Source organism: Benincasa hispida, chromosome 4, assembly GCF_009727055.1.
Source record: "Benincasa hispida cultivar B227 chromosome 4, ASM972705v1, whole genome shotgun sequence".
NCBI classification, from domain to species: domain Eukaryota; kingdom Viridiplantae; phylum Streptophyta; class Magnoliopsida; order Cucurbitales; family Cucurbitaceae; genus Benincasa; species Benincasa hispida.
The window spans coordinates 55,280,478-55,296,225 of NC_052352.1; the positions used below are offsets into that span (position 1 = coordinate 55,280,478).

The following is a 15,748-nucleotide window of genomic DNA, read 5'->3' on the forward strand; positions in this document are numbered from 1 at the left end:
TCAAGATGTCAATCTAAACATATAACTCAATTGATTAAGATATATACTTTGACCAAGAAACGAGAAGTTTGACCCTACATGTTGAACTAAAAATAAAAATAAATATTAGTAGGGGAAATACTTCAAAATTCTCAACATCACACTGATGAATAATTAAGACTCCATTTGATTTTTAATTTTTTAATCTAAGCTTATAAACACTGCTTTCATCTATAATTTTTTGTTTTTTTTTTGTTATAAACTTTCTACCCATGTTTTAAAAATAAAACTATTAAAAAAAGTTTTAAAACTAATATTTTTGTTTAGAAATTTCACTATTGATTCAAATGTTTCTTCACATGGTAAAAAAAGGTTGAGAAAGAATCAACCATAAATTTTAAAAATAGAAAACTAAAAATGAAAGTAGTTACCAAATGAGGAACACACACAATGTAATGCGAGCTAGAGGAAAAGTGATTGTGACAAGAGACCATTGAGATGACATCCAAATGTAGAGAGACTTATTTAATTTTAGACATTTACAGTGTCATTGTTATAATAAGTTATCAGTTTCATTTCAGACCATATTGTATATAAGTAGGATTTAAGTTTCTGAGCAGATAATCTAGTGTTTGAACATTGGCCTCATTTGCTATCATTGTCACCACCATACTCAGTAGAGTTACCATTCCAAAAGGAATTCCTACTTTTGAATCGTTCATCGTCATCGTCACGCTTCAGTGTATGAATGCTATGAATATTTGCTCCAAATCTAGATGAAGAAGAAGGTTGCTTGCCTCGAGTATCGTTTCCACCTGCCATCGTAATTCCCTGGTTTGGTTGGCGGGCATAACGCCTCTCTGCTTCCAAAGAATCACTACCTGAAATCGACCAAAAATATTAGCCATTAAAAGAATCAAGGAGAAATTATTTTCAACTCTATACTAGTTCATATCAAGTCGATTTTAACCATAGCCTATAAGAAATAGACAATGCGTTAGAACCAAAAGGGGAGTAGACAACCTAAGTACCTTAAACATTCAATTTCAGCTAGTTGAATACTACATTCAAATGAATGGTGCAATTAATCTCATTAAAATGCATTAAATTTTTTTTCTATTAAAAGACTTTTTTCTAAGTACAATTGAAATTAGGGAGATTCAAATAACAGACCAACTAACACATAAGACAATTGATCTATACTTGGTTTGGCGGAAACAAGACTTTGTTTCTCATTGATTATTTATTCATCTGTGTATATGTTTTCACGGATGAATCAATAATCATATAAAAACCGATCAACAAAGAGACTCAAAAGATACAAAATCACCTAAACAAATCATAAAAATACTTGAAGCTGCCAATAAATAAACCTAGAAAAAAGTACATAAGCTCAGCTATAAAATATTCAAACCTAAAACATCTAATACAATGAGAAAAACTAATATCCAGATTTTTTTTTTTTATAAAAAAAGTGCTTCCTCCAAGCACAAGAATTCTCATAGCTAAGTCATAATTCTACCACTTATTCAAGTTTATCATTAAATTGGATGAATTACAACGTCAAAGTTGAAATTGAGTTACTAACAAAAATAAAAATTAAAAAAGTAAAAAAAAAAAAAAAAGTAAACATTTTTCCGCAAGGATTATGTTTTAGCTTCATCACTAGGAGGACCTCAGGACATGAGAGATGTTTTGTGCATGATAGCTAGGTGTGAAGGTATTTGATGGAATACTAAAGAATACTCAGTGATATATGTCAACCAAAATTCAATCAAAATAGTAAGCAAAATGAGTAACACCTAAACCATTTGGCCTCCACGAAAACAACTCCATTTGGCCTCCATGAAAACAACTATTCCACTATATAAAGTTGTTTCATAACTAACAACCTTTTTATTTTTGAAATAAATGTGTTTATTAACCAATTCTTAGGTTGGAAATTCATTTTTAAAAGCATTTACATAAACCATGACAGCTTTTTTAAAAAAAATAAAAAAAATCAAAATTTTGTCTTGAGTTTTGAAACTTGGCTAAGACTACGTAGTCTTCTCCAAAGAAGTATAAAACAAATTAAAGAAATCAATAGCAAACAGCAATCTTTTTTGGATGCAACTTATACTCTTTCTTTCATTCTCAACGAAATTTTGGGTTTATATAAAATAATAATAATAATAATAATAATAATAATAAACATAGAAAACAGCAGAAGGGAGAAGACAAATAAATAGAAGCAGAGAACCATTAACAGGAAGAATCACAACATCAAATATCTCCATGCTTGAAATTCCAGGTTTTAAATTAAGGGACAATGGTAACCTTGATAATCCTCCAATACAATATTCATTCATAAACCATAAACTATTTTTAATTGAATTAAGTGTTTTGAGGAGAAATTTACGCAACTCCTATAAAAAGAACTTCAGGAGATCATGAAGCATTAAAATGCCCGTCTATATTTTATGTTAGTAATTGTAGGAGATATTCTATGATAGTGTAAGAAAAAAAAAAAGAGTAAATCTCATTAGTCCATGACTTTTAGTATTGGCTCCTAAATTTTCAAATGTCTATTATAATTCAAAACTATTATGGTCGTTTACATCATTCAACTACATAATATCCACGCACGTAATACCAAACCGCAGCCAATGCAATACATGCCCATATATACATGTTCAAAGCTCATGTTACCATATGCAAAACAAGTCATGGCAAGAATCAAAACAGTTATTTTTTAAAAAAAAAAAAAAATCAAAGATTAACGTAAACATTTTGAAGCTTTGGAACCAAAATAGAACTAACCAAAAAGTAAAAGAGATTAAAATAGACCTTTTGAAAGCTTGGGAAAGAAAATAAAGTTAACTCAAAAGTTTAGGCACCGTTTGGTTACTATTTGGTTTTTGTTTTTTAGCTTTTGAAAATTAAGCCTATAAATACTCGTTCCACCTCTAAATTTCTTGCTTTGATATCTACCTTCTATCAACGTTTTTAAAAACTAATCCAAGTATCTATCACCTAGGGGTTCATGTGGTTATTAAAGCTATTCTATTAGAATTGTGGTTGGAGAGGAATTATGGAATTGAAAGCAAGCATCTTTCTTGGTTTGACAGATATGAATCAGCTCATTTGAAGACTTCTTCTTGGTGTTCTTTCTCAAAGTCTTTTGTTGGATTTCCTTCACAAGATATCTGCCTAAAATTTAATTAGCCTGCTTTTATTTCTCCTGATAGCTTATCAATTATCATCTTTGTATCGTTCGTACTTTTTATTACTTTCTTATTTACTCTACAATGGACTTTCTATCTCTAAGCATTAGTCTATTAATGAAAAGTTTCATTTTTTGTTATTGGAAAAAAAAAAAATAGACCTTTGAAAGTTAAAAAGAGAGACCAAAATGAAATAATCCTGAATACTCAGACAAACCAAGATTTTAACCTTAAAAAACATAAAGATTAGAATACTGTGAAATTGCTATCTACAGGATAAGAAACTCACTATATTGTCGTGCGTCTCCCTGAGTTTCATGTCTGGAACTTGTTGTGCCGCCCCCTACCCCAAGATAAGAGAATGGATTCACATAAGATAAAATCCTTTTAACGAATGCAAAGTATCCATCACTATTTTCATCTGAAGAAACACCATTGGCTGCAAAGTTTCTTTGATCAGAGGAGGAAGATGCTCCTCTGAAATCAGTACTAACTCCCTGATGCCGAACCATTATCAATGCTTGTCTGTTATGTAGGCCCAGGTCAGATAATGATTTACCCAAGTCTGGAGCAATTCAAATAAATAAGACAACAGTCAACACCCAGCCTTCCATTAAGCATCTTCATGCTACTAAATATATTATGATGACAAGTTCTACAAAATGGAAGTGAGAGTTTATTGAAATCCAGATTAAAAGACACCAATTTGAGTTGAACTATTGGCTGTACTTATAGGATGATAGATAAATCTTTTGAAAGATCTGAATATTAGTTTTAATCGATACCAGCTGATCCCCAGTCCTAAACAATGGATGTCAGTCCAGTTGATATGTTTAAGGCACACGGCAACGATCACATGATAGTGACTCATAAATATGATCAACATCTTTTTTTTTTTTTTCTTTTGAGTCGGTGAAACTATGATCAACATTGTATTATTTCACGTCAAAAACAGAGCTATTAGCATGTATTCTAAGTTTAAACTGTACCAGTCAAAGCACCATCCGAGTTGCAAGTTCCAATTGGCAACAAAATGAGTAAAACCACTGGACTCTGAGAATTTTGCCGTTAAAAGATTATTTACATGAAACTTGTGAATCCATTTACCAAAAAGATAAAGAAAAGATATTCATGTCACAACTCATACGAGAAAGGTTTCCAACAAGCTAGCATAAAATTAAAGACGTCAGAGTTCACTTTTGCAATTTTTCCTTCGTCCTTCGTCTTTAATTCACATTGCATCCATACTTCTCGGAAAGACCACCTCAACCGAAAAGCTTTTTGTCTGTCATTTATCATGCTCTTATTTAATGCAACTAAATTTTTTCTCCAAATTTGATAACAAGTGAAGAAAGAAAGAAAGAGAGAAAAAAAAACACTAGTCAGAGAATAGATCGGTGGATAAGGTACCAATTACCATTAATCAATGGTTTGGTTTCACCCTGCAATTATTGAACTCAAATAATAATAATAATAATAAATGAAGAAAAAAAAGAAAGAAAAAACATAGCTTTCTGGACCTAGGAGTCAAAACGATATCAATTAAAAATATTGGAGGAGAAAGAGAAAGGAGGGGAGATGGGGAAGGAGAGATCTATTCAAATAAAGAAAGGAAGAAGAATAACGGAAGGTTTACGTGGAAAACCCTAGACCAGGGAGAAAAAATCACAGTAGAAGAATTCTTATTATTTTTCACTTTAAAGAACAACACAGGCCCAAATATAAATAGACTAAGGAAAACCCTAATACAGTAGAGAATTATAAAAAGATTAAAATGCCCTTAGGGCAAATACGGCATTTTTCAACACTCCCCCTCAAGTTGGGGCGTAGATGTCAATAAGATCCAACTTGCTAACACAAGAATCGAAGCTTTGCCTTAGTAACCCTTTGATGAGAATGTCAGCAACTTGGTAACTTGAAGGAATGTAGGGAATATAATTATGCCACTATCCAGTTTTTCTTTAATGAGTGTCTATTAATCTCCACATGTTTAGTTTTATCATGTTGCACAGGATTGTTGGCTATACTTATAGTTGCCTTGTTAGCACAATAGAGTTTCATAGGAGCATCATTCTCTTGGTGAAGATCAGACAAAACTTTCCTCAATCATATCTCTTCGCATATTCTCAAACTCATAGCCCTGTATTCCGCTTCAGCACTACTTCTAGCAACCACACCTTGTTTCTTACTCCACAAAGTAACAAGATTACCCCACACAAAAGTACAATACCCCGAGGTTGATTTTCTATCTATAACAGATCCTGCCCAATCCGAGTCAGTGTAAGCCTCAATGCATCTCCTGTCATATTTCCTAAACATTAGGCCTTTTCCTAGAGTACATTTCAAATACCTCAGAATTCGAGTAACAACCTCAATATGTTTCTCGTAAGGAGCTTGCATAAACTGACTAACCATACTGACAACATAGGATATATCTGGTCTATTATGAGATAAGTAAATCAATTTTCCTACTAGACGCTGATACCTTCTTTATTGACAGGAACTCCGTCGACAAGATCTCTCAGCTTAGCATAGACTTCAACAAGGGTATCAATGAGTTTACATCCAGTCATCCCGATTTCCCTCAACAAATCCAGAGTATATTTCCGTTGAGAAACAGATATTCCTTCTCTCGATCTCGCCACCTCCATTCCAAGAAAATATCTCAAACTCCCGATATCTTTGATCTCAAATTCATCTGCCATTTTCCATTTTAGTTTGACAATCTCAGCAGCATCATCACCTGACAGAACGATAACATATACAATTAGAACAACAATCTTCTCTAATGCTGACCTTTTTGTGAACAAGGTATGATCAGAGTGCCCCTAAATGAAACCTTGGGACTTAACAAAGGTGGTAAACCTGTCAAACCAGGCTTTCGGTGACTGTTTAAACCATATAGGGATTTTTTGAGTTCACAAACTCAATGATCAAATTAAGCTTCAAACTCAGGAGGAGGGCTCATACAGACCCCTTCTTCTAATTCACTATTTAAGAACGCATTCTTCACATCAAGTTGATGAAGGGGTCAATCTTTGTTAACGGTTACTGAGAGAAGAACCCGAATCGTGTTCAATTTTGCCACTGGAGAGAAAGTTTCCGAGTAATCGATCCCATACGTCTGAGTAAACCCTTTAGCAACCAATCTGGCCTTGTATCTATCAAGAGTTCCATCAAACTTATACTTAACAGTGAACACCCATTTGCACCCAACTGTTTTATGCCCTTTAGTGAGAGCTACAAGGTCCCACGTTTTATATGTTTCAAGAGCTTTCATCTCTTCCATAACAGCAACTTTCCATTCGGGAATTTCCATGACCATATGCACATTAGTCGGTATTGTTACAGTCTCCAGGTTAGTAGTGAAAGCTCTAAACCCAGAAGACAAATTACTGTAAGAAAGGAAGCTAAGCATGGAATATTTGGTACACGACCTAGTCCCTTTCCGTAGAGCAATGGGTATATCAAGAATGGCATCATAATCTTCTGTTTTACCTGACATCTCATTAGTATGAGAACGGTGGTCACACTTGCTTATTTGCGACAAGCCCTCACCCTCCTGAGTTTCTCCTGATGACACATTACTACCTACAGTTTCGACCTTTTCTGAAACAATTTCATTAGTTTCATCACTTTCAACCACATCACCCTTAACACACTCATCAATACTGTCAGGAACAACATCAGGAGCAGAAATACCTTGAATTTGAGCTGGTGCTGGTTCCGATTCATGGACAGTATTCGGTGGAGCAACAGGAGGCGTTATTTCCTTTCTAAGATTTTTCCTGTAGTATGTTATCTAGGGCACTTGTTTAGTAGGAAGGACAGTGTCATTTGTATCTAGGATAGGCTCAGGAAGAAAATCCATAGGGACAAAATATGTGGACGAGTTAGTCTCTTCACTAGTGTTCTCCCTCTGAAGAGGACTAACAGGAAAAAAAGGTTTATCCTCAAGAAACGTTACATCTATAGTGACAAAGTACTTCCTTGAGGACGGATGAAAACACTTATAACCTTGCTGATGAAGAGGATACCCGACAAAAACACTCCTGAGCACGAGGAGCAAATTTAGTGTGGTGGGGACCATGGCTATGGACAAAAGCAGTACACTCAACACTCGAAGAGGAACATCCAAAATGAGACGCGTGGATAGGGAAGACTCTTTGAAGCATTCAAAAGGTGTTTGGAATTTGAGAACACGGGAGGGCATCTGATTAATGAGATGGGCTGCAATTAGGACAACATCTCCCTATAAATATAAGGGAAGAGAGGCAGGGAGCATGAGGGATCGAGCCACTTCAATGAGGTGACGATATTTCCATTCAGCCACCCCATTTTGTTGAGTATAAGCACACAAACTTTGATGGGCAATACTTTTCAAAGTCAAGAACTCACGAACGGTGGTCTTAACTGTGTTTCTACTATAGTATAGAATTGTTGGAAAACAGACGCCACTCCGAAGAATGGCAATCTTCGTGTTAAACTGTGTTTCTACTGTAGTATAGAATTGTTGGAAAACAGACGCCACTTCTGACTTGTCAGTGAGAAGAAACACCCATGTAAGTCGGGTGTGATCATCAATAAAAGGTCACAAACCAACGCTTGCTGGACAAAGTAATGATGTTTGAAGGACCCCAAACATCACTATGGACCAGATGGAATGGCTGGGAAGGTTTGTAAAGCTGAGACGGGAAGGTAACCCGATGTTGTTTTGCACGTATACAGACATAAGACAGAGAAGAAACAACACACTATGAAAGAAATGGGGAAATAAATACTTCATATATTGAAAGTTTGGATGACCAAAACGAAAATGTCATAAATAATCTTTTTCAGAAGTTGAAAATGAAGATAACAAACTAGTCCTAGAAAAACTCCTAGAAGCAGCATCATCAAAAAGGAAATAGAGGCCCTTATCATGTCGGGCAATGCCAATTGTCGTCCCCGAGCTCAAGTCCTAAAACAAAACAGTATCTGATGATAAAACAACTCGGTAGTTTAAATCCCTAGATTTTACTGATAGACAGCAAATTGTAGGAAATTTTTGGAACATGCAACACGTTCTGCAAGATCAAACCCTAGAAAGGAGAATGATCCATCTCCTGCCATAGTAATGATAGTTTATTGAAATAAGAAGCCACGTCCATGATCCCTTGTTTGCACTCATGAACCTGTTTGGCAAGGTGTATAGATGTGATGCGTTTTTCCTTTTAGAATACAGTTTTTGTACTGCCTCCCAAATGTCCCGAGCAGATGCAGAATATAGCAAAGGTTTTCCTATCTGAGGTTCCATGCTATTGACCAGCATAGAGCGGAGCAAGGAATTTTCTCCCTTCCAGATGCACTCTTGAGGGTCCCCAGGTTTCAGTCTTGGTATCTCACCAGTCAAATTCTCAAATTTATGGCGCGCCTCGAGGGCCATTTTAATGGACTGAGACCAAGAAAAATAATTCTAGTCATTTAGCTTTTCCCCTGTAATGAACACTGTAGAATTTCTCATAGATCCAGATAACAAATTCGATGTAGATAAATTAGGGGAAGTGGTTACCGAATTTTCATAATGCATTGATAGTCCTGAAGAAGGATCTGAGCTTACAGGATTTGTCTGAAGATCTGAGGTATTCCCAAGGACTGCCCCAAGGGCAGCAATCTATTGCTAAAGGCACACCAATTGTTGTTGGATCATCATTGGAGACATACCCATCAATCCCAAAGCCCCACAGTTGGCTGACACATTCTGAAAGAGACCAATAGTGACTGTCCTAGGTGGTTGCAGTCCACCAAAGGAAGAAAAGGACTCACCGACAAAAGGATGCGACGCATTAGACGACACTGGCAGCAACTGGTGTGGCTGCGACTGGCTTGACTGAATCGGTTGCAATAGAGGCAACAGCTGGACTGGTTCGGGCAAACCCAACTGTGACGGCTGCTGGGCTCCGTGGGCAACGACTGGAGGACCGACTACAGCGGCTGGAACGGCTGCAGTGGAATTGACTGAATCGTTAGGGCATGGAGCCGGATTGGCTCCAACAGCTTGACTGGGCGACAAGACAACGTACGACACCAGCGCCGGCAATGGACTAAGATATATTGACCGAAGATATTGATCGACTGCAGCCTGAACCGTAACGGACATAATAGCAACAGCGGTGTCATTAGTTTCGGAAGTGGTCCCGTTGCTGGCTGAGGTTGATGGTTGATTTTTGTCAATGATGGCTAGGGTTTCGTCACCTTGCTTTGATACCATATTGAAATAAAGAAAGAAAGAAGAAGAATAACGCAAGGCTTACATGGAAAACCCTAGACCAGGGAGAAAAAACCACGATAGAAGAATTCTTATTATTTTTTATACTTTACAGAACAACACAGACCTAAATATAAATAGACTAAGGCAAACCCTAATACAATAGAGAATTATAAAAAGACTAAAATGCCCTTAGGGCAAATACAACATTTTTCAACAAGATCATAAGTGGGTGAGGATAGAAAGAGAGAAAAGAAACTTCTGCAGGGAGAAGAATGAAAAGAAAAGGCCACATGAAAAATATAACATAAGATTAAGACTTGTCACGTCATGCTAAATTAACCACATACATATTTATCATATCATCCTCTAATGTGTTCTATCAACTTTATAATTAGTATCATTAGTGATTGTACTTTTTTCCAAAACTCATGGAATAACACTTGAACTATCAGTTTTTGAGACCTAAGACAAAGGAATTCTAACCAAAACTTCCAAGATAAACAAAAGTGATTTTTACATCTTTTTACTCCTTTTGGGATTTGTATCCTTTGAGTGAATAGTCTCTTTTTTCATTTTATCAATGAAAAGTTTGGTCTATTGTTAGAAAAAATAGAAATGAAGAATAATCAATAATGTGTTAGGAGCTATTGACTTTAACAAAAAAAAAAAAATAAAATCAGATCATACCTTGATCTGTGAAAACCTTGCGGGGATATGGGATGGCTAAATCATAAGATCCAAAGGTACTTTCTTGGCTGTTATCCACATAGTCCTTGATCATCCTCAAGGTGCTTGTCTTGGAAAACTTCTCCTGTAGGTTAACACCATTCAGCAGCCGAATGTTTAAATGAACATCATTTGACGTGTAGTCCTTGGGGGCACTATCATTTTCCATAGCATTATTGCCATCAACAATTTCATTCTCTTCTCGTAGTACCTCTTCCTTGGCTTCTAAAGAAATTGGTTGCAAAGCTCCTGATTGACAGGATTCGACAAACTTTGGAGGGATATAAGAGTCATTCACAATTTTGGAAGTATTTTCAGAGGAGCAGTTTTGCTGGTCTCGAGGATGTGCCAATGAATGGTCTTTCTCAGAGGGGCCAGGGGATGATTCATCATTATTCTGAATCTCAACACTCACAGAATGATGTACAATGGACTCCTTAACATCTGCTTTCATGTCTTCCCGCTAACAATACCAAAGAGAACGGGACCAATTATAAATAATATAACCCCTTAGCTTAAGCCAGACTATGTTGATATAATACCTTGACTAATTTTTCAGGCCTTTTCTCTTCCTCTACTGTACCACTGTTGACGCCCAGATTTGTCTCTGAGGAACCAACATGATGATCTGAAGGAGAAACAGCTGCCAAAGAGGAACTCCGTAAATCAGATGGGCTTGAAGTAGATGCCTCAGACTTCTTTGACGCAAGGGCTGCTGTCAAAACAGATGCCGTTGTTTCCTGCAATTCATCTTCGGATATAACTAAAATGCCAAAATGCTTTGATGCAAACAATAGGTAGTTCTAAGGGTGGATCAAGATGAAAAATATTCACAAAATTTAGGAACAAATTAAAAGGCCTGACTTACCTAATTTAATCACGTCATAATGCCTCATCTTTGAAAAGATATGAGAAAGGAGAAGGACAAAGAGAGAAAAGACGAGAGAAGAGAGAGAGAGGGAGAAAAAAAAATGAAAAAGCTATATAATCCGAAAAATTAATATAAAATTAGTAAAAATTGTCACCTCATTCATAATTTACTAGCTTGACACGTCATGTCATTTGTTTGTTAATCAACTAACTTTCAAATTAACTCAGAAACCACTTGGAAAAATCTCTCAAACCTCAAATGCTAAAGTGTCCATTGTCAAACCAAAGATCCAAATAAATGCCAAAAACTTTATTATTTTGTTTTATCCAAATAAGCTAGTAAATAACTTCAGTGGTGTTCGTCCATGAAACCAGCTTTTCTATTCAGTCACCCACGCAAATCACTGATAGTAGAGAATCAATATCTTCACGAGCACAACAAGAAAGAACGCAAACAAAGTCTAAATAGAAGTGTAACAAGATAAAAGCAAATAAAAATATCTTAATAATCCTCCATGATTTTTTACCGTTGACAAGGTAAGAGACACATTGGTGTAAACCAAATTTGGAGAGACTTTTATCAATGATAAGATGCCTCAAATACAAGACAAACCCCTACTTATAAAGGGGGAGCCAAAAACTAATCCTAACTTAACAACCTTCACAACCAAACTAAAAGAGATATGATCTTAGAGAGAGAACACTAAGGGGAAGCGATGGTCCTTGCAGCTCAAAACGGACAAGTCAATAGAGTGAATTAACTAAGGACCCCTTTGAATCCTCTCAAACCAACATTCAACAAGGAAGGCTTTGACGACGCAAATGAAGAATTGATAACAAAATCTTCCAAAAAGCTCCAATTACGAAAATAAAAAAGAAACACCACAATGTTGCCTGGAGAAATATGAAGAAACTATTGAAACACGAAACTTTCAGCAACTTTTAACAATCTTCAAAAATGAAAAACCTGTGAAGAAACGTCAATTTTAAGCCTCTCAAATCAAGAACACCATCCTTCTGAGAATTGAAGACCAAAACCCATTAAGCATGATGAAAACTTTCTACCTTTATTTTTTCCATAAAAAGACTTCTAGGTTCTCCATAAAAGTGCTACAACTTAAAAGCTTGCTCTCAACCCATAAAACTAAAAAAGCTTTCAAAAATAACCTAAGAATCTTCAACCAGCTTCCTCTTTTGAACACCAGATAACTTTGAAGAGAAGACCCACCACTTCCTTTATCTTTGATTACGATTGAGGTTGATTAGACTTTTTCCCGGAAGAGTTTTCATATATTGCAATATCTTCACCAAAAAATTTATCCTCCTCTTTTGGAACAGAGTTCAAAGCCAAGATATCAGGTTCTTCATTGCTTATACTAATTGAAGAATCATCTTCCGAATCGTCTTCAACCAAGTGCGCTTTGAACTTGAGTGGGTGGGAAGGTTCTTCACTGCTTACACTAACTAAAAATGCTGGAATTTCTAGCCAGACGAGGGCATTTTGGGCAAGGTGTGAGTTGTTTAGTCATGAGACCCAAAATGTAATAAGTCATAGAGTTGATATTTTTTAGTCATGGGCCCACAAACTCCTTGGCCTAAACAACGAGTGGAGTTATTAGTCATGGGCCCACAAACTATTAGTCAAAACCCTTCGCCGGTGCTTCTCTCCGAAATGTCGGCAACTGGCTCTGATACCATTATTAGGTACTTAAGCACCTTGGAGAACCACACCCCAAAAACCAGCTATTGAGGTGGGAGATCTGAAATATATTGAGATATAAAAATGAAAGCACGAGATAACCCAACTATAAAGTAACTTGGAACCTCCCTCTTGAGTGTACTCACCCAAGCCCTAGACCACTCCACAAAACCTCCTCTTCACGCACTTACCCTCCCTCTATTTATAACATGTAGTAACTACCCTTATACAATAACTACCTTATTCAGTAACTACCTATCTATCTAATGACCCTTATACCCCTTAACTAACTCGATACTAAATATCTAGTACCTAACACCAAGCCACTTAAGTACCACATTGGTCATCTCAAACCGATGTGGGACAAAGCTAGCCCATACTACCTTAGTTCCTAACACATAGTTCCATGTATGTCTTCCATCAAGTGTGTTAATTCTTTTCTAGGCTAGAGAACTTAAGAGACTTTTTTGTCGTCTTCTTCCAATAAGAAGATACAACCGTTAGGTATCTATGATGTCCTTGCACACAGTAAGACCTAACCTAACAAGGAAAAACACACCCTGATGATACAAAATAGATTGATATAACTTCTAGCAAAAATAACCAGCAATGTCCAGAACAAATCACAATGAAAAACAAAGTAATAACAGGTAAATATGAAAACAAAGAACAAGGTAGATAACGGCTGAATTCGAGAACACCTCCCTCTCCTCTGAAGCTTCACAGCTCAAATAATCCACTCCTCTAATACTCCCACAAAAACCTCTATCTCTTTGCTTGTCCCCTCCCTCAAACACAAAGGACCCCACAAACGTAACAGAAAACGGTGTCCACTATTCATTTGTCTGTTGAGGAACTCCCTTTTTACCCCTTCTCCCATAAGTATGAGCAATTGAGGTTTTACAACCACCCAAGGAAGGGGGGGAAAAACACCAAATAGAACCAGCAACAACCAACCATAAAGAGGGGAAAAAAGGACAAAAAAACCTGAGACTAAAAAAAACAAGGTCACAATACAGCAGCCACAAACCAACCAAGCAACCAAAAAGGAAAGAAAAAATTGCTAGGACTGAACCCAGTTGCCTACAAACAAACAACCAAAAGGAAGAAAACCCAAGAAAACAGCAACAAGATAAGGAACTGAAAATCCCACAAGCGATTAAGACTCCACAACCAAACTAAGCACCATACTGGAAGAAAGCAAACAGCCACAACCAGAAGGTCTTAAAAACTTAGTGATTTAAAAAAAAACAGCCATAAAAAAGACTAGAACTGAAAGCGACATTCAACATAGAAGGAATAGAAGATTAGTAGGTACATTGAAATTTCAATTGAACCACCTAACATGCATTCCTAGGTACATTGAAATTTCAATTGAACCACCTAACATGAATTCCTTTCTTCAGCTCTTGCAATTCCAAATCCCTTCATTATCATTAAAAATCCAAAATATGACAACTTTTACAAGGTATTACACACCAAGAATCCGTGGAGCTCCGCATTGTAACAAAAGATATACAATATATATATATAAAGAGAAAAAAAAAACCATTAATAGGCAATAGTTCCCTACTTGGATATGAAGACCCAACCATGCCTTCTCTAAATTGGAAGCCAAAACCTCAGCACCAACGAAGCCCTCTATATCAAGACAAGAAAACAAAGTTCAACAGAAATATATGATATATTTAGCTTAAACTGTAGCAACAGACACATCTCATCAACAATCCTTACCATTTTGCCAAAATTGTATACCATTGTATCCAACAGCTGTAATACATGGTACAGATTTCTGTGGGTCTGTAGCACATTGATGCAAGGAAACAACCTCAACCTTGAATGTATTATTAGAGAATGACTCCATAATGTCAGCTATAAGCAAGGGGAAGATATATAGATATAAAGCTGAGAAGCTTGCACAAGGAAACTCAAACTAACGTTCCAGTTTGAGAAGGAACAACACTGACAGTGGACCACAAGCTTAGAATCACGGCTGACTTCAACTATCATAGAACTTAGATTTTCTTCTTAAAAGAAAATGTGGTACAAAAACCTATTTCAGAACTTTGATCTACACAGAAAATACAAATATACCAGATTTTTTTTTTTTTTTTTTTTTTGAACAAATGCATTGCCAGAGAATCGAACCCTGGACACCTTACAATCAAAGATATTTTGAAAAAAAAAAATCTAGGAGTTTTTTTTCCCTTTTTTAAAAATAAAACAATAAACCAAACTACATAATTGGCAAGTGAATAAATGGAGTAGGAGATATTCTAGGTTTCAGTAGGTATGCTATTGAGTGTTGACACTAGCGGATGGTTCATGAAGAAAAAGGAAGATATTAGCAAAAGATATCCTTGGAATTTCATAACCAAATCCAAACAATCTATGGCAAAGGATTTTAAGTTTAAGGTAAGAGATAGAAGGAAGAGAAGAAAAGTAGGTGCCTCCACTTAAAGAACAGTCTTACAGAAAAGAGAATTAGATGCGTGGTTCCAGCAGCTACACATTAGTTTCACCAGTTTCCATCAGACAACCCAAGAAGCTTAGTTACTTTGAAAAGGCAAATCTTCTGAAAAAAGTTCAACAAAATATTTCTTCAATAACATTGCAGATATTAGAAACTCACAATCCATCCTCCCCAAGAAATTGAATGAAGAAGCTTTGGAACCACTTATTTAAGGATTTTAGTCTGTCTTAGTGTCTCCACAACAAAATAAAAACTCTTGGTTTAAGTGTTGATTATGTAATTCATGAAAAAAAGAAAATTATAAAACTAATCAATTAGTGCTGATGTTAACCAAACACTTTTAGAAAATTAACTTTTCTTTATTGTATCTTATCAAATATATATATATATATAACATAATAATTCTACCTCCCAAACACAGACATCAAAACTTTAGACATTCTATATTATCTCATCGTTCAAAACAGTCCTTTAGTGTGTTGTTAAATTTTCCTTATCATTAAAACAATATAGTTATTTTGAGACATATAAAGAAGTTATGTTTT

The 15,748-nt window shown here is 35.8% G+C and overlaps 1 protein-coding gene across 1 annotated transcript in view; it reads right to left on the bottom strand.

The window, feature by feature from the left end:
• Window positions 1-472: 472 nt before the first annotated feature.
• LOC120075452 (plant UBX domain-containing protein 11) overlaps window positions 473-15,748 on the bottom strand; it is a 23,278-nt gene continuing 8,002 nt past the window's right edge. Inside the window, exons 5-10 of the mRNA XM_039028853.1 lie at window positions 14,465-14,530; window positions 14,304-14,371; window positions 10,704-10,901; window positions 10,123-10,624; window positions 3,475-3,750; window positions 473-860 (exon numbers count right to left, since the gene is read on the bottom strand). Of these exons, the coding sequence (XP_038884781.1) occupies window positions 625-860; window positions 3,475-3,750; window positions 10,123-10,624; window positions 10,704-10,901; window positions 14,304-14,371; window positions 14,465-14,530 (1,346 nt within the window). The 3' untranslated portion in view covers window positions 473-624. The remainder of the gene's footprint in view (window positions 861-3,474; window positions 3,751-10,122; window positions 10,625-10,703; window positions 10,902-14,303; window positions 14,372-14,464; window positions 14,531-15,748) is intronic.